General features: G+C 36.2%; 1 protein-coding gene across 1 annotated transcript; it reads left to right on the plus strand.

Annotated features, from left to right (window-relative positions):
* Positions 1-2,455: 2,455 nt before the first annotated feature.
* adamts15b (ADAM metallopeptidase with thrombospondin type 1 motif, 15b) lies at positions 2,456-15,698 on the plus strand. The gene is made up of 8 exons (XM_079387536.1): positions 2,456-3,652; positions 4,933-5,065; positions 6,055-6,222; positions 6,378-6,661; positions 11,437-11,614; positions 11,700-11,875; positions 12,712-12,887; positions 13,677-15,698. The coding sequence occupies exons 1-8, from the start codon at positions 2,708-2,710 to the stop codon at positions 14,446-14,448; spliced, it is 2,832 nt and encodes a 943-aa protein (XP_079243662.1). The 5' UTR covers positions 2,456-2,707; the 3' UTR covers positions 14,449-15,698.
* Positions 15,699-23,794: the final 8,096 nt, after the last annotated feature.

Raw genomic sequence — 23,794 nt, forward strand, 5'->3', positions numbered from 1 at the left:
AGTAACATAGTTTAAAAAAAAAAAATGTGCATGCAAAACGTCAAATATTTTATGATATACATATATAAACTGTTGTGCATATGCAGGCCTATGTATGATTTTTTGTAAAAAAATTAATAAAAATAAAAATACGAAAAACGTAATTACTTTTTAAGTTTAATGAAGTATCACCATTGTGCTGTTGAGCAATCTAGAAAGTGCCTTGTTCAAGGGGACTATAAAACCTAGCTTTTATTCAAATTGAAAAGAAAAAAAAGCATCCTCCGCATTACTATTTAGCCTGTTTACAATGCTATACCGTACATGGAGAGAGGCAACATAATGTTCAATCTCCACAAGGTGGCAGTAAGACGTTGTATATGAATATGCACACACGAACACGTTCTCTTCATTCATGTTTTCGTTCTGATTCGTACAGTCTCAAGCTGTTTATGAATATTCTCTGGCTCAGACACTAGAAGGCGACGATGATTTAGATGAGGCAGAAATAAGCTGAAAGACTACACTACTTGAACCATTAGTACCTAAATATGTAGATTTGACATAAAATTGTATTTAAAACGTTATACTATAAGATAAACTGTATTATTGTAGGCCTATGACTATTCCTCAACATTGCTAATGTATATAGTAGAATTAATATTTTGTTAGTTTTAGTAGATGTAAAGTTACAATAAAACATTTTCACTCAATTATACATTTGTTGGCAGTGAACTCCACCAAGAAGATTATGGTGAACAATCTTTTCATGAGCATTTATGTTTATGACAACAACTAATCTAAATAATCTGTATGGTTCACAACCAGTCTGTATGCATATCCATTGAGAGTGAAAATAAAATGCAAAAAAACAATATCCACTGGTTTATAGCACATAGTGAACTTCCATTCTCTATAACCCCAGAAGCAATGTCATACAGAATATACATTTAGGTAAGCAATGATGGTCACAAATATAAAGAGAGGTCCTGATGTGCATTCTAAAAACCGACGGAGATATTTCAATATCCAGCAGGCTAGTCTATATATCAAATGTGACTTGTGTCATTGTGGGCAAGGGCGAAGAAGCTGCAGTGTTCCCAGATGTGAAGCATCTGGCAGTGCATGCAACAATTCACAGTAGGTGTCATCATGGTCAGTCATCTACTGTTTGTGTTGCTTCCAAAGGGCTTTCAAGGCCCTGTCATGACTACATATGTGGAGCTCAGCTGATAGGAGGGGGTTGGGGGAAATATGAAGGACTTGCTAGGCTATAGCATCCAGCAGTACACAAACTTACAGAGCCTAGTTTGCAAATTATGAAATGAATCAATGTTGGACCTGATTTGTATGTATTCTGGTAACAAAGCATCACTCAAGGGAATGCATGATGGTTAAAAAAAGTAAAGACTGTACATGCTCAGGTACATATTTTCGAAAAGTATATTACATACCTCACTATTCAATAGGTTGCATTTGTTTGGAGGAGTATTGATGACATAAATTTAGATTTTTCTTACTGTCAAATGGCAATAAAAATAGATGCAACTTTATTTATTAAAAAATGTAAGCTAATTTATTCAAACGTTATTTACCAATGCAATATTATATCTTTTAAAGCAGCTATAAGAAAGATGTTTTGCCCAGAATTTTAAATGTTCAGTGTGATTACTGACAATAACTGACCATGTATCTTTATGATAATCTTTGTGTGATGTTTGTGAATGAGTGTTGACTCTTAAAGGGATTTTTCCCCTTCAGTTGCTGGTCCATATTGACTTCCATACACTCTTAAAAACAAAGGTTACAAAAGGGTGTTTTCACAGCGATGCCATAGAAGAACCAGTTTTTGGTTCCTCAAAGAACCTTTCAATGAACATTTGAATAATCTAAAGAACCTTTTTCCACTGTAAAGAACCTTTTGTGGAATGAAAATGGTAAAGATTATTTGTGGAATCAGTGATGCCAATAAAGAACCTTTATTTTTAAGAGTGTAGTATGGAAGAAGAAAAAAAACACTATGCAAGTGAATGGGGACCAACTGAAGGTGAACTAAACTTAAGTGATGCATGGCTTTAGGATAATTTACTTTCGAAAGTTCAAAATTTCTATTTTTTTTTTCTTGGTCATGTGAATGCAATATTAAGGGGAACATTTATTTTGCATTTTATTATTTTGCAAACATTATGAGAATGTTTGGAATATTCTTAGACAAACATCCAACTAAAATATTGCAGAAGTTCCATAAATGATTTAAAAATAACGTATTTGATTTTATAGAACATTTTATGAAAATGGTTATAATTGTATGGAAAACTAATTTATTTATTATTATTATTATTAAGCTATTATCCAGTTTTCCTCCCCAAAGTCGTTTGCCAATTATTCCACACCTCTAGAAAAGACACAAGCATTAGTATGGAGTGGGAGGTAACCTCTGAAGCGCGGCTGGCTTGATGCTCATATTTAGAGAGTCAGAAGTGTCTGCAGTGTTCAACATGAACCATGCTCTCATCTGAACTTCCCAAAAACTCGTATTACAATCTGCAATGTTTACATATGACGCAAAAGAATAAAAAAGAGAGAGCTGGTTCCACAGAGAGAAATACCAGGGCGATGGATGGGGAGTGTAGCAAAGCTTAAATCTCGTGACGGATGTACGGAACCGTGATCAACAGCATCACGCGTGAATTACACTCTGAAGGATATCTAATCACCGCCAACAACGATGTCGGTTTCCCCCGTAGTTTTGTTGTGTCTCTTGCACATGCTGTCTTTAACGAAAATATACCTCTGTATGGAAACTGATTTTTGTGAACCTGTTCGACTTGACCGTGAAAATTACCCAAGTCATGACAAACTAAACAAAGAACTTGTTGTTTACAGAATAAACGCTTTTAATCAGGAATTGTATCTTAATCTTCTGCCTGATTCCAGTTTTCTGGCTCCTGGTGGCACATTTAAGAATGACACAACATCTTCTTCAAGTGCTTTTTTAGGTGATTTTAGAAGATGCTTTTACTCCGGTGATATTAATGCAGACAGGAATTCATATGCAGCTCTCAGTCTATGTGGAGGTGTCCGAGGAGCGTTTTCTTACAACGGGATGGAGTACCTCATAGAGCGCAGGTCGACCAACACAGCACCAGGAATAATCTCAGATGATGCTGAAAAAACGCACATCATCCGCAGGAGAAGACATCTTCACGCACCGAACTCGACATCCAGGTGCGGAGTTACATCCAGTTCAAAGCAGGGCGTTGTGGAGTCGTTGGAAAAATACAAACATGTTAAGGGACACACGAGGAACTTGACAGAAACTTTATTGAAAAGTTTGAGCAGATCGAAAAGATTCGCCTCTATACCGAGGTACGTAGAGGTCCTGGTTGTTGCTGATGAGTCAATGGCGAAATTCCACGGCGACGACCTGAAGCATTACCTTTTGACTCTCATGTCTGTCACTGCAAAGCTGTACAAACACCCCAGTATCTTGAACGCTATCAGTATAGTGGTTGTAAAGCTTATGGTGATTAATGAGGCAGAAAAGGGACCCAAAGTATCCAGTAACGCGGCACTAACGCTGCGCAATTTCTGCACCTGGCAGAAGAAGCTGAACAAAATCAACGACAAACACCCAGAGTACTGGGATACAGCTATTTTGTTTACAAAGCAGGTAAGAAATGATGTTCTCATATGGGCCAATGACAATTTTTGTCTGAAAATAGGTTATTTAAAACACACATAGAACTGTAATTCAATTCAATGCATATCTATGATGAACTTGTTTTTTTGTTTGTATTTCTGTATTAATGTTTTAATTTTGTGGGGATTAAGGTAAAAAATTCTGTTGCTGTGGTTGTAGATCTGTAGATTTTAATCAATCAATCAATCAAACAATCAAACAAGAGATGAAGCAATTTTCAAATTATAACATTATTTTATTATTATTTACACATTTATTCAAGGTCTCAAAGTATTTCTTTGTTTGCACCACTTGACATTTGTCATTTAGGCAATTGAATAAAAAATATTTACACAAAGATTTCTCCTTTTAATCATCTCTGAAATTATATCTTTCAGCAGTTTTGCCACAATTGAAACACTTTCTATACTAACATTACATGCCATCTGGGTAGATAGTAGTAAAACATTTCAGGAAATAGGTCAAGTCTAGGGAGTGCCCCTAAAATAAAATGTAATTCTTTACCATTTGATTCCAATATAAACTTAAAAGCACCATTACATCACCAGAAAGCTGAAAGCACACGTCATGTGTGTAAAACTGACTCAAGCAGAGAAGTGATCCAAGTCAGCGGTCATTAAACTGCTAACTAGTATGCCAAGGTACCTGCACTGCACCTGCAATTTCAGCCAAATTAACTCATTTGTTTCTATTACAGTAATGCAAACTTCTATTTTGCTGCTTGGTATTTAAAAATTTTACTGATAACTTCTGTAACATCTCATAGCCATCAACTGCCCCATTCATCATATCTAACAGCATGAGAAAGTTGAAACATTCATGTCAAGATTAAATTGGAAAGTATTCAGCCTTCCCAAATGTTCTCCCTGCAGTCTCCAGGTGGCTGCACTACGATGTTTTCACATGGTTCCATCTGTCCTCTTAACAATGTCGTAACCACAGCTGTTTACAGGCATTCTTGGCCACCCTTTCTGCTCCACACAGCCCTGTGCTTCTCATTATGTCAATACACAATAATAAATAATAATAAAAGTATTTTGTTTTGACAAATTGGTTCACAAACATACACATTGGATCAGACCTAATCATTGGGGAAAGTTCAATGAGGAAGCATGGATTATGGAGATGAATTAAACGATTGCTACTGTAACCCTGGCTATCATCTTCATACTTCTCCTGAAACACTTGATGCTTGTTATGTTACATTGAGTTTCATTAATGATTTCACACTATTATCATTCTCTTCACAGGACCTGTGTGGGGCCACCACGTGTGACACTCTGGGTATGGCTGATGTAGGCACCATGTGTGATCCTAAGAGGAGCTGCTCAGTGATCGAAGATGATGGTCTCCCCTCAGCCTTCACCACTGCACATGAATTAGGTGAGAGCTTTGTTTGGCTTCAAAGTCTTCTGTGAGCAAAACAGGTGAACTGAAGGTTCTTGTCTGCGTTCCCTTCCCAGCACTCTGATACTCTGTCTGTGGTGTAATTAAGTTGAATCCTTTAGTGTGACGGGATTTTGATGAGGCTTTGCACTTCTGAAATCCTATCTTGGATTCCTTGATCTTTGAACATGAATATTGTGCCAGCTGTTTCAAGAAAAACGTCCTGTCACGCTTTATTATGAAATGAGAAGAACAATGACAACTGCATTCAAGAGTTTTCCACATCTCTTGATCCCTGTGAAAACAAAAGTCTAATAAAAGACAGATGGGAAAACATTAGCAGATGCTAAAAGAACCATATTCACTGGGGCTGGTGCATCAGTGCCATCCTTATAATATGGTGTGTACAGACTTATGAAACTCTTTGTAACTTTGTACATGTCTTAATCTGTTAGCCATTGTACACCTTGCAAACAGAGAGACAGAGAGACAGATAGATAGATAGATAGATAGATAGATAGATAGATAGATAGATAGATAGATAGATAGATAGATAGATAGATAGATAGATAGATAGATAGATAGATAGATAGATAGATAGATAGATAGATAGATAGATAGATAGATAGATAGATAGATATAGACAGACAGACAGACGGACGGACGGACGGACGGATGGATGGATGGATGGATGGATAAAATGAAGAATGGATGGATAGATAGAACGACAGAACGATAGACAGACATGGATGGATGGATGGATGGATGGATGGATGGACAGATGGATGCATAGAACGATAGATAGATAGATAGATAGATAGATAGATAGATAGATAGATAGATAGATAGATAGATAGATAGATAGATAGATAGATAGATAGATAGATAGATAGATAGATAGATAGATAGATAGATAATTTCCATTATCTGCTATGAAAATGAAAACAGACTGACATGGCTTGACTATTTCTTTGGCTCTTGTCCAGGGCATGTGTTTAGTATGCCACATGACAATGTGAAGGCTTGTGAGGAGGTGTTTGGAAAGCTCAAGGACAACCATATGATGTCTCCCACTCTGATCCAGATTGACCACAACACGCCCTGGTCTGTCTGCAGCGCTGCCATCATCACAGACTTCCTGGACGCTGGCCATGGTTAGTTTGACTGCAATCGTTTGACTGCATAGTTAGCTCTGCTATAATCAACTCTGACGTGTGAGGCTCAGGAATGTCGAACAAATGCATTGCTCAACTACACAAATCACCAATCCTAAATGTATGATTTGCATTAAGTACCTTTTCTTCTCCAGGTGACTGTCTGCTGGATCAGCCCCAAAAGCTACTGACTCTTCCAGATGACCCTCCAGGTGTCAGCTACTCACTCAGCCGTCAGTGTGAACTAGCCTTCGGCTCAGGATCCAAGCCCTGTCCGTACATGCAGGCCTGCTCTAAGCTGTGGTGCACGGGGAAAGCTAAAGGACAGCTGGTGTGTCAGACTCGCCACTTTCCCTGGGCTGACGGTACAACCTGTGGCAGCAACAAGCTGTGCTATCGGGGGATATGTACTGATAAGCAAAATACCACCAAAAACAAGGTGAGTGATGTGCTAACTAGAGTATACCAGACTACAGACCAATGTGCTTGTATTGTTTTACTTGACACATGTCAAGTAAATTTGTGATTTTGTTTGTGGAAACCATGATAAAAAAAATTCCAGATTCTAATAAAATCTAATAGAATCAGAATAGCAGAACAGCACTTTGTAATATTATATATATACTGTATATTGAGAGAGAGAGAGAGAGAGAGAGAGAGAGAGAGAGAACTCTCTAGGGAGGTTCACGTGTTGTTCAGGTCTTGGAGCTAGTGTAGTTGACTATACCATCACTGACATGGACCCCTCCTCCTTCAGTGCATTCACTGTCAAACAACAAACTCCACTGTCTGACCATAACCAAATTAACATTTATATTACAACACATCACTCACTAACACAAAACATACCCAAAACCTGTCAAATGTAGCAAATCCAACCAGGATACAGATGGGCTTCAGACAGCACAGACAAATTTATTCAAGCCCTCAATTCTGAAGAAATTAAAAGTCTAATCACTACATTTATTAACTAAAAATTTGAAACAACTAAAGATGGAGTTAATTTGGCTATAAATGAAATAAAATACGCATATAAAAAAGCAGCTTGTAAAACTGAGTTGAAAAAGAAAAGAAAAAAATAGTAAAAATACATCAAAAGATGAAAAATGGTTTGACTCAGACTGCAAAACATTAAGAAAACAACTTAGAAAATTATAAAATATGAAACAAAGAACCAAACAACGCTGACATAAGAACTGAATACTGTTCAAAAATAAAACAATACAAAGACACTATCAGAGCAAAAAAGAAACACCATCTGACCAAAAGTTTACAAGAAATAGAACATTCAGTAAATCATAATCAGTTCTGGGATATGTGGAATAATCTGAGCACAACAAAACCTCAAGACTTGCCAATACAAGATGGAAACATTTGGACAAAACATTTTGAAAATTGATATAAAGAAATCCCTCCAAAACAACTCATTAACAATTCTGATCAGATCAAACAAAGTCTACAAACTTATGAAAACATAAATAAAAATAATCAAAACCCTCTCGACTTCCCAATTACACATGAAGAATTGATGAAAAAACTCAAAAGCCAAAAATGTAAGAAATCTTGTGGTCCGGACAGCATTCTGGGTGAAATGCTGAAATACAGCACACCTGAGCTTCAGACAGCTGTGCTCAAATTATTCAACCTTGTACTTAGTTCCTGACATCTGGAGCCAAGGACTTATTACCCCTATTCACAAAAGTGGAGACAAATTGGACCCTAATAATTTTTAGAGGCATTTGTGTGAGCAGTAATCTGGGGAAGTTTTTTAGCAGTATTTTAAACAATAGAATAGTAAATTTCCGTAACGAACACAGTGTCCTGAGCCCTAGTCAGATTGGCTTTCTTCCTAATTATAGAACTACTGACCACATTACACCCAACACACCCTAAACACACCCTAATCAATAAACACGTAAAACAGACTAAACACGGAAAAATATTTGCATGCTTTGTCGATTTAAAAAAAGCATTTGGTTCTATTTGGCACAACGGATTATATTACAAACTTTTACAAAGTGGTGTAGGGGGTAAAGTTTATGACATTATTAAATCAATGTATTCAAGCAACAAATGTGAAATATGAATTGGCAATAAACATACAGAATTCTTCACCCAGAAGAGAGGAGTGCGGCAGGGCTGTAGCCTGAGTCCAACACTGTTCAACATTTACATTAATGAATTAGCGGTGCAGTTGGAACAGTCTACAGCCCCTGGACTCACTCTACAAGACAAAAACATCAAGCTTTTGCTGATGACGCAGATGATCTAGTGCTGCTGTCATCCAGCCCACAGGGACTACAGCAACACCTAGACCTGCTGGAGAACTACTGCCAGAACTGGGCCCTGGCAGTAAACCTCAAAAAGACCAGCATTATGATCTTTCAGAAAAAGCCCAGCTGTCAGGAACACAGATACCAGTTCAGTCTAGGCAGCACCGCCCTAGAACACATGATGCAGTACACTTACCTCGGCCTGATCATCACTGCATCGGGGAGTCTCAGTACGGCAGTGAATGCTCTCAAAGATAAAGCTCGAGGGGTTTTTACGCAATCAAGAAAAAAAATTCTTTGATAAGTGTGATTCAGCCCATAGCGCTGTATGGAAGTGAGGTTTGGGGTCCACTCAGTGATCAGAGCTACACTAGATGGGACACACATCCAACAGAAGCCCTACACACAGAATTCTGCAAAATGATTCTAAAATTACAAAGGAGAACACCCAATAATGCATGTAGGGCATAATTAGGCCGTTTCCCATTGATTATAAATATACAAAAAAGATCCCTCAAATTCTGGATGCGTCTAAAATCAAGTCCCACAGAATCGCTACATTTTAAAGCACTACAAACCCAAGAACTGAAACCCGAAAAGAGTTCACTCAGTCAGCTGGTTCTGAGACTTACTAACCTGACTAACTCTACTAACACTAACCAGTCTCAGACCAGCACTGCTTCTCACCCAAACATCAAAATAATCAAATTATCAAACAATCTAAAAATATATATCTGGAACATTGGGATCAAGAAACCAAAACACAAAGTAAATTACAACTCTATCGAACTATAAAATTAAAATATGAATTAGAAGAATATGTCCAGAGTGTTACAGACACAAAGCAGAGACAGATCCTGACCAAGTACAGGCTCAGTGAGCACAGACTAGCCATCAAGACCGGCAGACACAGAAGGAGCTGGTTACCCAGAGAGCAAAGAGTGTGTGTTCACTGTGAGACAGGAGAGATCGAGACAGAGACACACTTCCTACTTCACTGTTACCAATTTAAATCAGTCAGAGACATATACATTAACAAATTCTCAAACATCATAAAGAACTTTACAGCCATGACTGAAGAGGAACAAATAAAGATAATACTAGGAGAAGGACAGACAGCAGCACTGGCTGCAAGATGTGTTTAGACGTGCCACAGCCTGAGAGACAGCAGGTGAACGTGTGTAATGTGTGTAATATGGGTATTATGTCTGACCTCAGTGTGTTTCCCTACTGTCCACCACAGTGACCCTCAGCCTGTGTGTGTTTATATGTTAAACACTGTGGTATGAAATGTTCACACAAGTTCTTATTTGTTACACTGTGTATTTAAGTTTATATTGTTATAATGCTTTTATTCTATTATTTTGATATTTTCATTGTTATTATAATTCTATATATATATATATATATATATATATATATATATATATATATATATATATATATATATATATATTTCAAGCTTTGGCAATATTGTATTTTTTACAGTCATGCCAATAAAGCAATATTGAATTGAATTGAATTGAGAGAGAGAGAAAGAAAGAAAGAAAGAGAGAATATAGAGAAATATAGAAAAAGAGAGAGAAATATACCTTTTGTAATATTAGATCTCTTCACTGTTACATTTGATCAATTTAAATTGTCCCTGCTGAATACGTTTTAGTTTCTTTCAGGAAAAAAATAATAATAATATAAAATATAAATATATATATATGTGTGTGTGTGTGTGTGTGTGTGTGTGTGTACAGGTGCATCTCAAAAAATTTGAAAAAGTAAAACAATTTTAGTGAAATCTTCATATATTCTAGATTCATTACATGTAACGTAAAACATTTCAAAAGTTTTTTTTTTTTGTATTATAAGAGCTTACAGCTCATGAAAGTCAAAAATTCTGTATCTCAAAATGTTAGAATATTTACAGTTGAGTTTCTTTAAATGACCATCCCTACAGTATAAATGCCGGGTATCTCTTGTTCTTTGAAACCACAATAATGGGGAAGACTGCTGACTTGGCAATGATCCAGAAGACAAACATTGACACCCTCCACAAAGAGGGTAAGTCACAGAAGGTCATTGCTGAAAGGGGTGGCTGTTCAAAGAGTGCTGTATCAAAGCATATAAAATACAAAGTTGACTGGAATGAAGAAATCGGGTAGGAAAAGGTGCACAAGCAACAGGGATGACCGCAAGCTTGACAATACTGTCAAGCAAAGCTGATTAAAACACTTGTGAGAGCTTCACAAGGAGTGCACTGAAGCTGGAGTCAGTGCATCAAGAGTCACCACGCTCAGACGTCTTCAGGAAAAGGGCTACCAAGCCACATCTGAAACAGAAACAACATCAGAAGCATCTTACCTGGGCTGTGGAGAAAAAGAACTGGACTGTTGCTCAGTGGTCCAAAGTCCTCTTTTCAGATAAAAGTCAATTTTGCATTTCATTTGGAAATCAAGGTCTGGAGTCTGGAGGAAGAGTGGAGAGGCACAGAATCCAAGCTGACCTAGTATTGAGTGCATAACTTGAACTTTTCTGTTTCGCAGATTCTTTTTTTTTTTTTTTTTCAAAAGTCCAAAGGAGGACTTTGGACCACTGAGCAACGGTCCAGTTCTTTTTCTCCTTAGCCCAGGTAAGATGCTTCTGATGTTGTTTCTGTTTCAGATGTGGCTTGGTAGCCCTTTTCCTGAAGACGTCTGAGCGTGGTGACTCTTGATGCACTGACTCCAGCTTCAGTCCACTCCTTGTGAAGTTTATTTATTTACTTATTTTATTTTTATTTAGTTAGTTAGTTCGTTAGTTAGTTAGATAGATAGTTATTGTGGCATATAATTCTCATGATATGATATTTCTGCTGCCAATGAACATTTAAATGCTAGTCATTTTGCAGATGTTTGCCAGTCTTCTCAGCAGGGATGCGTTTTTTGAGCCGTGTTGACTCTTTCCGCAGGTAGATGGCCATTGGGGTCGGTGGGGTTCATACGGTCCATGTTCCCGTACTTGTGGCGGAGGGGTGCAGCTCACCAAAAGGGACTGTAACAACCCCGTCCCTGAAAACGGGGGCAAGTACTGCCAGGGACTGAGAGTGAAGTATCGCTCCTGCAATTTAGAGTCCTGTAAAGACTCAGGTGAACGACATATCTTTCAGTCTCATGTTCAACAATATGAATAAGTCAATATTTGTGTCTGACGATGACCTTTTATTTGTGACAGGAAAGAGCTTTCGAGAAGAGCAGTGTGAAGCGTTCAATGGCATCAGTCTGAACACTAACAGACTGAGCCCGTCTGTGGTCTGGGTCCCAAAATACTCTGGAGTCTCTGTTAAGGACAGATGCAAGCTCATCTGCCGAGCCAACGGCACTGGATACTTTTATGTCCTTGCGCAGAAGGTAAATAAATTAAAATACAAGCTTAAATACTGCAAAGTTATTAGACATTCATGGTTCATGAGCAGAAGTGCAGATCTGAGCCAGTGTGCAGTTCTTATCTTATGGAAAGAATAACATCCACTTTTCAAAGTGAACACGATACTTTTAAAAAGTAATGGTTAGAGCTTATATGGCCGTGTGGAAAGACACAGTGCAGGACTGCTTCTCACAATCGCCAGTGACGTACAGTGGTGCGTCACTAGTAGTACACTAGTATTTTCACCAGCTAAAAATGGTTTTGAGTCAGTTATTAAGTCAAAATTCATGTTTGAAATGTAAACTGATGCTCCTTGTGTATATTAAATAATGTAACAATGAAGACTGGACTAATGATGCTGAAAATTCAGCTTTGCGTCACAGGAATAAATTACATCTTTAAAAGCTTAAAAGACTTGCACACAAAAAATATAATAATAATAATAATAATAATGATTACTAACCCCAAACTTTTGAACAGCAGTGTATACTATGGCTTGTATACTTCATATACTTTATATAGTTTTCATTCTTATCTTTATTCCTGTGTAAATGTATATTTCTTTATCTATTTAAATACTATGAATAAATCAGTGCAGGACAAAATTACGTTTGTTGTTGTACAATGGAAAAAAAAGGAGTTTGATGAAACTTGGACAAGGAGAGCCAGAAATGTTTCTTCAGATCAACTGGTAGTGTATGGTGCTAGCAAAACCAAGGTCATTGGTTTTACTGGATTTTACTATTATTTAACCTAACACCTTTAAATTATCGTAATTAAAAAGAGGCTGATGGTGTAGTGAATGTTATCTGTGTGACAGGTGGTGGACGGGACCCCTTGTTCTCCTGATACCTCAGCGGTCTGTGTTCAGGGGAAGTGCATTAAGGCTGGCTGCGATGGCAAACTGAGCTCCAACATGAAGTTTGACAAATGTGGTGTGTGTGGTGGAGACAGCCAAAACTGCAAGAAAGTCTCTGGAATGTTCACAAAACCCATGTAAGTGCTTTATCTCGGAGTCTATGGTTTTACAAGATCTGAGGGACTACCGTCAGCTGCAGCAATGTCTTCAGAGTTGTTTTCCATTCAGAAGTCAAGTAGGTAGTATTGCGCATGTGTCGAGCTCGTCCGCGTGAGACGGAACGGAATGCGGAAAGTGAAGTATACCCGGGCCTTAAGGGGATCCGGTCCAAATGTATAGTTTTCTTTTTTGGTCCAGACCAAACAAACCAAGAGAACCAAACTACAAGTGTGAACGCACCCCTAAATTGCGATTCAAACTTAAGGAAGCAAAATTAAAAGAAGAATGGCATAGTTACATGAAGAATGACATATTACAAGTCACATGTACTTACTATATTAATAACAGTAAATTGTGCATTATTTCAAGTAACTAACACTAAACCAAACCCTAACCCTAAAGTAAGTACATGTAGTTAATGAATATTACTCGGTACTCATTTGTGTAATTACATAAGTGTAATTAATTAAAGTAGAAAAATTAAAATAGAATAATGTACTTAATTTTAATTCTGTAATAATTTATATTATATTACTATTTTAATTTAAAAATACTGTCAATTTTGGAACACTTAATTTACCATTATGCTAATATCTGTTGATTTTTTTTTAAAATTGTAAATTCCACTTTAAATTCATTTCAATTCAGCTTCCAACAGACATTCCTGAGTGCTGTCCCTAATTCAATTCAAATTCCAAATAATGAATCAAAAAGAAGCCAAAACTTTAATTCTGAATATTGTCCTACTCTGTGATCTCATTTTTCAGGAATGGATATAACTTTGTGGTGACTCTACCAATCGGAGCTGCAAATGTGGACATAAGGCAGCGCGGTTACCGCGGTTTGGTTAACGATGACAACTATTTAGCAGTAAAGAACATCCACGGCAAATATCTCCTGAATGGAAACTTTGTGGTTTCAGCGGTAGAGAAAGACATTATCGTAAAGGGAAGTCTGCTGCGCTACAGTGGAACGGGCACATCGGTAGAGACGCTGCAGGCCTCCAGACCTCTCAAAGAGTCTCTCACAGTGGAACTGTTATCGGTGGGTAAAATGACACCTCCTCGAGTGCGCTACTCCTACTACCTGAATGCGGGAAATAAAGAGGGCAAGGTCCTAAAGAAGGAGGAGAGAAACCCTACGCAAAACAGTTTGCTGGAGGACAGCAATAAAGTTGAGCTGAAGAAGCCGGCCTATCAGATGCCGTCTTATAAGTGGGTGGCGGCGGATTGGAATAAGTGCTCGGTTACCTGTGGGAACGGGGTTCAAAGTAGACTGATACAGTGTTTGGATTCGGATGGGGAAACAGCTACACATTGTGACAGCACACAAAAGCCCAATGCCATAAGAGTGTGTGGTGACCCTTGCCCAACATGGAGCATCGGCGAATGGTCCTCATGCTCTAAAACCTGTGGAAAAGGCTTTAAGAGACGCCCACTGCGATGCATCACTCAAACTGGACTGCTTTTACCTAGAGACCACTGCTCAAGCAAAACAAAGCCACAGGAACTGGACTTTTGTATTGTTCGGCCCTGCTAGTGAACGATTCGGTGTGTTGTGGAACCAGTTTCATGAAGCCAAAGTGATCGTTTTATGTGTGCATTCTGTGTTGCCTCATTTGTAATGAAAATATTGTCACGAAGGATGTCTTTTACCATTACAATGTTACATGTTAAGGTACAGCTATCGCCTACCTCGAAAAGGACAGGGTGTTTTAAAGCAACCAAAAAACACAGACCACGTAAAGCTGTAAAATGTTATGCTTTGGCATTAAAACTGTCACAAAAGCAGACTTTTATAGAATCTCCTCTACACATGGTTGTAGATAAAGTGACAATATCAGACAGTGTTTGAATTTGTATTGAGACTTAAAATACATGTGAATAATTTGATCTAAATGTGAAGCATATTGTATGCAAAAATAGGGCGACTTGGTCCATGCACTATTGATCATTTGTATTCGTACAGTATATTAGACTGAGATAGTCAGTAGATCAAATCATTCCTAATCTTTGAAGGTTCAACAAGCAGAATTTAGGGGTTACATATAAGTTTAGAGAAGACAAAATAATGATGCCAAAAGTAGGCTTTTAGTTTGGGTTTAGTGAAAGTAATCAGTAATTTATCCTCTCATTTTGGGCAGATTGTGAACACATATTTACATGAATAAAATAATGTTAATGTTTAATATAATGGTATGTATGCAAAGGGATACAGTTAAATACTATAAATAAATCAGTTAAAATACTTTATGGCACAAAACTTCATCAATTCAGCTATCTATACAAGTATATGAGTTAGAAAGTCTTTGGGTATATTGATTTTTTTTTTTTAAACCGATCTCTGCTAAAAGACACTGATGTTGATATAGCCCCGGTACTGCAAACGTTGTGCAAAAGCATCTTCTTATATAATATGATTTCAATATCAATAATCTCCACAGAGGGAAAACGAAGAAATATTAAACACATGCAGCTGTTACAGCCACCATGATTTTAGCTAAGTCACCATGTTTCTTAGATGAAAAATCAACAGTATGTTTAATTGTACGTGTATTAGATGTATTCTCTGCTGGATCTATGAAGATACATTGTAACTTGTGTAAACCAAATGTTGTTGTTGAGAGCATCTCATTCATTCCAAAGGTGCTTCCTTGTTTCATTATGCGTTCTCATCTTTTGATGTTAATATAGCAAAAGGCGCTTATGTTTTTCTATTGGAATCCATTGTATACTATGTATACATCCATCAACTGTGCACAAATAAATACAGAAATGACATGAACTGCTCTGAGGGATCTCCTCGCAATGCGTATGAATCATGTATATGTTAATGATCAGCTTTAAACTGTGCTGAAAAGTCATTTAGTCACGGCAGCTAATCTCCTATCTAAAGGCCGGATGAAGTGTCATGGACAATCCCATTGCGTTCAGTGACACTGGAATTCTGCTGAGGCAACTGTTCAGTCTTTCCCGGGAAAAAACCTGACGATCTCAGGCCTGATAATCCTCTCCAATTGTGTGACGGAGCTCAACCATCTCCAATGTTTCACATGTCAGGCCGAGCCACAGGTTATAGCCTGTACTGCTATAAACTTTGGTATAATGCACTTGTTTGAAGCAAGATTAAAGATTATACATATAAATTCATTTTAAAAATGCAGTGCATAGAATGGGCAGTTTTTCAGGTGTAACCTAAACGTGTATGGAAACCATAAAATATCTGCATTCATAAGCAGTCACATTAAATGGGACTATTTCTCTTTGCCAGCCCTGCATATCCCCTGTCAATTAAAACCAGTGGTGGTCAGCTGTTTCCAACTCAAATATTTCCAACTCAGTGATTTTCATAACAAATGAAATTCCCCCCTGCTAGGATTATAACATTAGACGCAGCAAGTACTAACTTGCAACTGAAATCACAGAATTGAAAAAGCAAAATATCATATATATATACATAATATCATTTAAATACATGTCAGTGTTATTTTAGCATCATTTCAGTTAACATTTACTTTATTTCAAGTATCAAAGATTTGTTTTATGGTTTTAATTGTATTAATTATAATATATATATATAAACTAAATACACATACTATATTAAAATAATATTCTTCACACTGTATTTTGCATACATATAATTTACATTTCAAATGAAAATATAATTAACTAATTAATCCTCAAATATTCTAATTTATATTATAAAAAATAAAAATACACATAAAATTTACTCATTTACTTTACATTATACTTTAAAGTCTATAGATATCGACATTATAAATGAAAAAATAATGAAAACAACAACTAAATGCACACTTACGTTTTTTTAAAGTAACTATTTCAGCCTTATTAATATGTAAATAATAAGAATATGGCATCATTAGTGAAAACAAAGTGAATTTCCACTGACGACAAAAGCATTTTCACAACTGAAGATATTGGATGCGAGGGAGCAAATGGGTTTCCATGTGTTCATGAAGTACTAATAAATATTATTCTTACATCACGATGCAGACACACACACACACACTCAGCTGCAATAAAAAGAGTCTTTGGCTATGAAACGAATAGCTTCACATTTCAGGTCTCTCTTATTTGAGGATTACACTCAACACCTACAGAGAAAAAATATAGTTTTTCAGCAAAACACAGAGTCCTTTTAAAAAGCATGCATGATGCCGCTTTAACACATTTGTTTAGTACTTAACTAATCCAGAAAAACCTTTGTGCATTTATTCATAGCTTGATTAATCTGGAGAACATTAATGTGCTGAACTAAACTTCAAGAGGTTTATCTTTGTTTGACTGAGTTCCAATAAAAATAGTCACTCTCCTATCTAAACTCCCCACACAGTTTGTCCAACTCCACGATATTAAAACTCTCAGCTGCTTTGGATCTATTGTTCCACAGGATTGACCTCGCCTGCTCTTGAACCTTGAGAACACCCATGAAAATCTATATGATCTGCGTTTCTGAAGTTAATGCTTGCTGAAATTTGGACATGTTTTAAAATCAAAGACATTACCCTGTGGCAAATAAATGAAATAGTAAACAATGTGTTTTTGTCAAACTAGTCAAACACAGAGTCTCTGTTTTGCACTCAGTCTCATAAATCCTTGAATTAAAAATGTATTAGTGATTTTAAAATGAACTCCCTACGTCTACATTCACACATTTGGTGAATGTTAGCAGATGACGCAACCTCATAGCTTAGCATTTAACCTATTGTTACCCATTAAGTCTTTGTTCGGACCACCATACAAATCAAAAGCCAAGCGTGAAGACGGCCAGCAATAGTTAAGCAGGAGGAAAAAAGCTCTGTGAACCAAGAGGCCACGTTTCTTTCTTTGGCTTCTCTTGCCTGTTTCAGAGAGCTGCTTTAAATCCACATCATTGGAGACACTGCTTTTACAAGGTCATTTGAGAGTTGAAGCTTAGAAAAGGAACAGGACCTTCTGTTACGGAGGTATCGCATAATGAGCTGCTGGATTGTAAAAAAATCGCATAGAAATCTCCACAACATCAAACCGAACCTTTAAAATGATCCAAAGCACAAATGCTAATTCTAGAGATCACATGAAGCCACTGCTGCTTGAGGAAAGTCCAAAAAGAATTTCAAAAAAGCCTACAGTAGTTTTATTTCTTGTAAATTAACTTGTGCGTTTTAAATATGTGCATATCTGTAAAATTCATAGACGCAAACAATATATATGGCTGAAACTTACAGAAGCTTGTTTCCACCAGGGGATAAAAAAAAGGTCATTTCTACTTTTTATCTCACACTTCAGACTTTTAGGGGGGGATATATATGCAGAATTGTAGAAAAAAATATATAATCTCAGAATTGCAAGATACAAACTCCTTTTTTCACGCAATGCAGATTTTATATCTCATGATTCTGAATTGTGAGGAAAAAAATTCCATAGGCTTCCATTGAATTTCAGAGGGAAAGTTCATCCAAAAAGATACATTCTGTCAACTTTCCCCCCCCAAATTTCCTCAAAATATTTTTGTTTGCATTTGGCGTGAAAACAGAATTACACACAGGTTTAGAACAACATGAGGATGAGTACATATGAATTATTTTTTTTTACCATTTTAATCTCTTTGAGCATTTCGTAGCATGTTCTCAGGTCAGACAATCATTGCGAAATCAAAAATAAACACTTATGCAAGATTTTGAACAATCGTTTTTCAGAACAATCATGTTTAAGTTAAACTCACAAAGTCTGTATTATAAGATGTCAGTCAGAATGTGCAAATGGGCTATTCCATAATATTCTTCAATATTCCATCACAAGGAACTTCAAATACTTTATTTGGAAAGTGACAATTGGCAAAAACACCGCATCGACCTCACCCTCTGCATTAGTTAGTGGGTATAATTGGGGTTTTTCCAGGGTTACTACAGATTTAAGTTGCTATGGTGAAAAGTTATAATGCACACCAAAATAAGGGTTGTGCCTAATGTGTGAGAAACTTTAGAGACATCAGAGCAAGGTACAGAGAACTGAATCTGGTGAGATCACAGCCACTCCCTGATCATCAACACAGAAATAGCCTCAGATTTTGACATTGTGCAGCTATCATCATTTGCCCCTGGCTGAGTTTGAAGTAATGGCGCCTGTTGTTGACACCCAAATTTACTGTTGCGATGGAGAAGGAAGTAAAGGGAAATAGATGATATATTGAATGTTTAAACAGAAATAGTGAGGTAGCCTAAAGCTGGAGACCCTAGGATAAAAGACGTTTCCATAAAATACTGACGTAACCTTTACATAGAATCGCGTGACGTTCTCTTCCCACTTCTTCTAATGAACAGAGAAAAAAAATCATCCAATGCAAAATGACTGTTTATCCATGTTTCTTTGGGCTCCCATGTGAAGAAAAGTGTTCAGTTGTTTTGAATGTGCACTTATAGTGTACAAATCTTAAAAGTATATTGTTTTTCAGAGAATATAATATTAAAAGGCCACTCAAGTGTATTTAAAGAGAGTAGACTTTCATGGCTGTGTTTCTTAAGTCCCAAAAAAAAACTTGTAATAATGTCAAATTAAAGGATTTACTTAAAAAAATGTTTAAATACTATTGTCAGTCCTCTGTGGTGTGTGTCATGTGTTCCCGCCTCATGTTTCCATATTTGGTTTGTTTCCTGTCCTTGTTAAATGTAATCATTAGTTAATTATTGTCCAGCCGTGTTTGTCTAACTGTCTATGATTATGCTTTGTATTTATAGTCCTGTCTGTTCTGTTAGATTTGGTCTGGTCTACTCGTTACCCCCGGTGTTTCCTGTCTGTGTCAGCCCTGCCTTGTCTTGATGTCGTCATTAAAGACTGTTATTTTGAGTTGCATCCTCGTCTGCGTGTTCCTTGTTCCTTCCTCGTGTGTGCACTGTGACAACTATAATGTTTTATATTTTATTTAATTGCAATTAACATGGAATTAAAGTAACAGTTCACACAAAAAATTTAAATTCTGATTATCGTTCCAAATCCATAAGACTTAATATTCAAAACACAAGATATTTTTAATGAAACCTATGAGGTGGTTCATATTTGATGTACTCTATGCATGCATCAATCATTATTCAGATGTAAATAAAGGCTTAAATTTAAATGTTCATCATATAAAGTAGTCATGAAGCAATAATATAAAGTAATTACTTTAAATATCCAAAAACATAACATTCTGTTTGGACTCATGTATATGCTTTTCAAATCTCCATAATATTATTTCCATAAGTATTCTTTTTAAAAGTTTACTAAAGCATACTTCTTTTTCACAAGTGCTTTGGAGTAAGAGTTTGGACATCGAAACATCATAAAACCTTTGTAATTTTTGTAAAACAGACTTTTCCTTATCTTTTTTTTTATTATTTGAAGTATATTTTAGTGTGCAAGAAATGCAATATTTTGATTAGCCTGAACTAAGGGAGGTTTGAGATATAATTTTAAACGTCAAGAGGGATCTTCCAGCAATGAGCTGAAGATGTGAACCATGGCTGCTTCTCCGGCCAGCCGCTCTTTCTTGCCCTTACCAAACAAAACTGCCTTTTGTTATCTTAAGAAGATGGAACCAGTGGATGCCAGGAATCCACAATCAATGCCAAAGCTTTGATCCCTTGGACTGTCTCCACTGATGCTTGGCCTTTTTCAAGCTTACAGCAGTAGTTCTTCATCAAAATATGATATTAACTCACATGTGCATTAAATTACATGCAAAATTACATAATGAATGGCCTCTACATTCACTAGTAGCTAATCAGGGGAACAATTGCATTGAAATACACACACAGTTTCTCGATGCACAGGCCTGCTAGGTTGTTTCTAATCACACAGGAGAGAACAGCAAGGGTTAAATCTTAATTTGCTGTGTGTGCATGCCAAGTTGACAAGGGCCCGATTAGCCCCCACTCCAGGCACGCAGTGCAGACACAGGCTCTGATAAGTGTGCTGTGTAAAGGAAGTAGTGAACCACGATCAGTGTTGGCAGAGAAGGCAATTTACCAGACACTTGCTCTGCCATGACTGGATGGGAGTAATGAAATCATGTGGCTTTCACCCTTCAACTGATTTTAACAATATGGTTGAGAGACACCTTATTAAGGAGGAATCCAGTGAACTGATCTCTCCTGCTGTTTGATAATGCCCCTTCCCATAGTGCCCTTGTTCTGTGAATGAAGCCAGATGGCTCTGCAGAGTATGGGAAAATATTCTTAATTAGTGATGTGTTAAATAATAGACAGCACATGGTCATCTTTACACCTTTTAACCCAAAGAACACATTTAAAGCATATTGTATGTGAAAACATGGAGGACATGCTGAACTTACAAATAAGTGACATAGGCTGCTTTTCTTTTCTGTTTTTAAATAATAACTGTAGAAATATTGTAAAAATGCTACAGAAACAAAAACTTTTAATAGGTTAACAGTAAGTTTGCTGACTATATAAAGGGAAAAAACTGTAAAAGATCTAACCAGACATTTCATGTAATTTTACAGTATAACACTGTTAACTGCACAGTTTTTCAAAGTAAAATAGTACAAATCATATAATTTACAGTCAAACACAGTAAACTGATGGGAACCCAGAATTCCCTGCATGACACTCCATGTTTTGCTTCTTAATATTTTTTGTGGTCACACTTTATATTAGGTGACCTTAACTACTATGTACTTGCATCAAAAAATAAGTACAATGTACTTATTGTGGTCACATTATATTGCAAAACGCTTTTGCAGCTATTGTAGTGGGATACAGGTAAGGTTAGGGACAGGTTAGGGACAGGTTAGGGTGGTATGGGTAGGTTTAAGGGTGGGTTAATGTGTAAGGAATGGGGCAATAGTGTAATTATAAATGTAATTACAGTAATTAACTACAGATCTAATTACATATAGGTATTTTTAAAAATATAAGTACAATGTAAAACGTGTATGTACACAATAAGTACATTGTATCAAATTATTAATTTAAATGTAAGTACATAGTAGTTAAGGCCACCTAATATAAAGTGGGACTGTTTTTGTTATCAGTTATGTACATTAGGGTTTTATGTTACATCTTCTGTTGTTTAATATATGTTTATATTATTATGGTGTTTTTAGGATATGTTAAAGTACAAAAAAAGATTTTAATAGCAGTATGCATTGTTGAATTCAGTGGTTTACATTCAAATTATCTTGTTTGTAAATTAGAGATTTATACTGTAAAATGTACAGTTTGTTCTGTAAATGTGTTTAATGCTTTTCTGTATTTTTTATCAAATTATTCAGCCAACCACAGCTGCCAAAATTATTTTGTAAAAATGACGGAATCTTTTTTTACAGTATGGGTTTATTTGCAGTTTATGGAGGTTAAAATCTTACACCTGGGTTAGGTATGTCTGGTAAAAGCTGTCAGTGTTTTGTCAGTGTTCTCAATCAATGGTCTGTCAGCGCATGAGGTAATGCATGCCCTGAAGCCTAGAGACGGTTTCCTGCTCAAATCATAGCTCTTGCACAACAGCTTAACTGCATCAGCTCCACAAAGTTGTATTTGTCTTTGCTGCAGCAGGTTTCTCTGATGGAGGTGACTTGTATTATTTAGTACCCCAGAGGAGAAGTAAAATTTAACAGGCCATCCACACCAAAGAAACCAACATGGCATGTTTCAGAAGGTGTGTGTGGTTTCAGGGAAGACTTAATCATGGCAATGTTTTGAGCTATGCATCAATGTTAGTACAGAAACTATTAGCAGTTTTATGTCAGACAAAAAACAGATATGTTATGTTGGCATGAGAGCATGTGAGCTAAAACTTCAAAGCACTGTCATAAAAAAAACTATTCAGGAATTACCTAATATACAATAAGGTTTAGCCATAATTCCAATGCTTTTAAGTAGAAATGAACATTTGTTTCAAATTTATTTCATTGACTTACAATGTACTCCCACTACATTCCCAGCAAATTTATGTAGTCAAGTACGCCCAAGTATACAAATCCCTGTGAGTTGAATCCTGGTCTGGATCCAGAACACACCTATTACATTCCTAGCAATCTTTTACCATGTTGACCTACAAATCTTTTAAAACAATGTGGTTTCTATTTACAAACAATCATGAAATTCATTTATCTAGTTGTGTTTTTCTTCATTGTGAAAAAGAAGTAAAAGAGTACTTATGAAAACCTAAAGAATATACTTAACTGTGAACTGAATGTAATGTTTTTGGACACTCAACTGGATGTTAACTTATTAACAATAAATTAAAATGTTTAAAAGTTTAAAAAGTTTAAATTTATATTAAATACAATTAGCTGAACTTAAGAGTACTTTTTGGCCCACTTAAGTAGGACTTAAGTCCATCTTTATTTGTAATTTCATAATTTATTTATTTTTTATTTTGAATTATGGTTAAAGTCTACTGCAAAATGTACTCATAAACATACATGGTAATCAAAACACACAGTATTTTATTGTAATTTTTTAAATTTTGTTTCAACCACAAAATTAAAAAAAAAAAAATTAAAAGGGTAATGCCTTTTTTTCTCAATTCTGACACAATTCTTTTTTCCTGCATTTGTACGTCTACATCTCACAATTCTGACTTTTATTCTCAGAGTCAAGCTTCTACAGTTTGTGAAAAAAAACACATATGGATGCCATTTGATTTGAAATCAACCATGACTCAAATCAAGCAGTTCTAAGATAAAAACTCATAAATGTGAGGAAAGAATGTCAGAATGACCTTTACTTATTATTATTTTTTATCATGTGGCACGAACAAGCTTCCATAAATATCATCTTGAGAAGTGCCGTCAATTATAGATTATATTTGCATTTAAAGATTTATGAAGTTGTAATTTAGTACATTTAAAATATATATTAATATATAATAAATACATATAT

The sequence above is a fragment of the Barbus barbus genome, assembly GCF_936440315.1.
Source record: "Barbus barbus genome assembly, chromosome: 31".
Classification (NCBI taxonomy): Eukaryota; Metazoa; Chordata; class Actinopteri; order Cypriniformes; family Cyprinidae; genus Barbus; species Barbus barbus.

Excerpts from the sequence above, each read along its gene's own strand:
- adamts15b (XM_079387536.1), top strand. The coding sequence starts at position 2,708 with ATGTCGGTTTCCCCCGTAGTTTTGTTGTGTCTCTTGCACATGCTGTCT. Across the intron at positions 11,876-12,711 it reads TTTATGTCCTTGCGCAGAAG|GTGGTGGACGGGACCCCTTG; the intron begins GTAAATAAATTA and ends TCTGTGTGACAG. Across the intron at positions 12,888-13,676 it reads GGAATGTTCACAAAACCCAT|GAATGGATATAACTTTGTGG; the intron begins GTAAGTGCTTTA and ends CTCATTTTTCAG.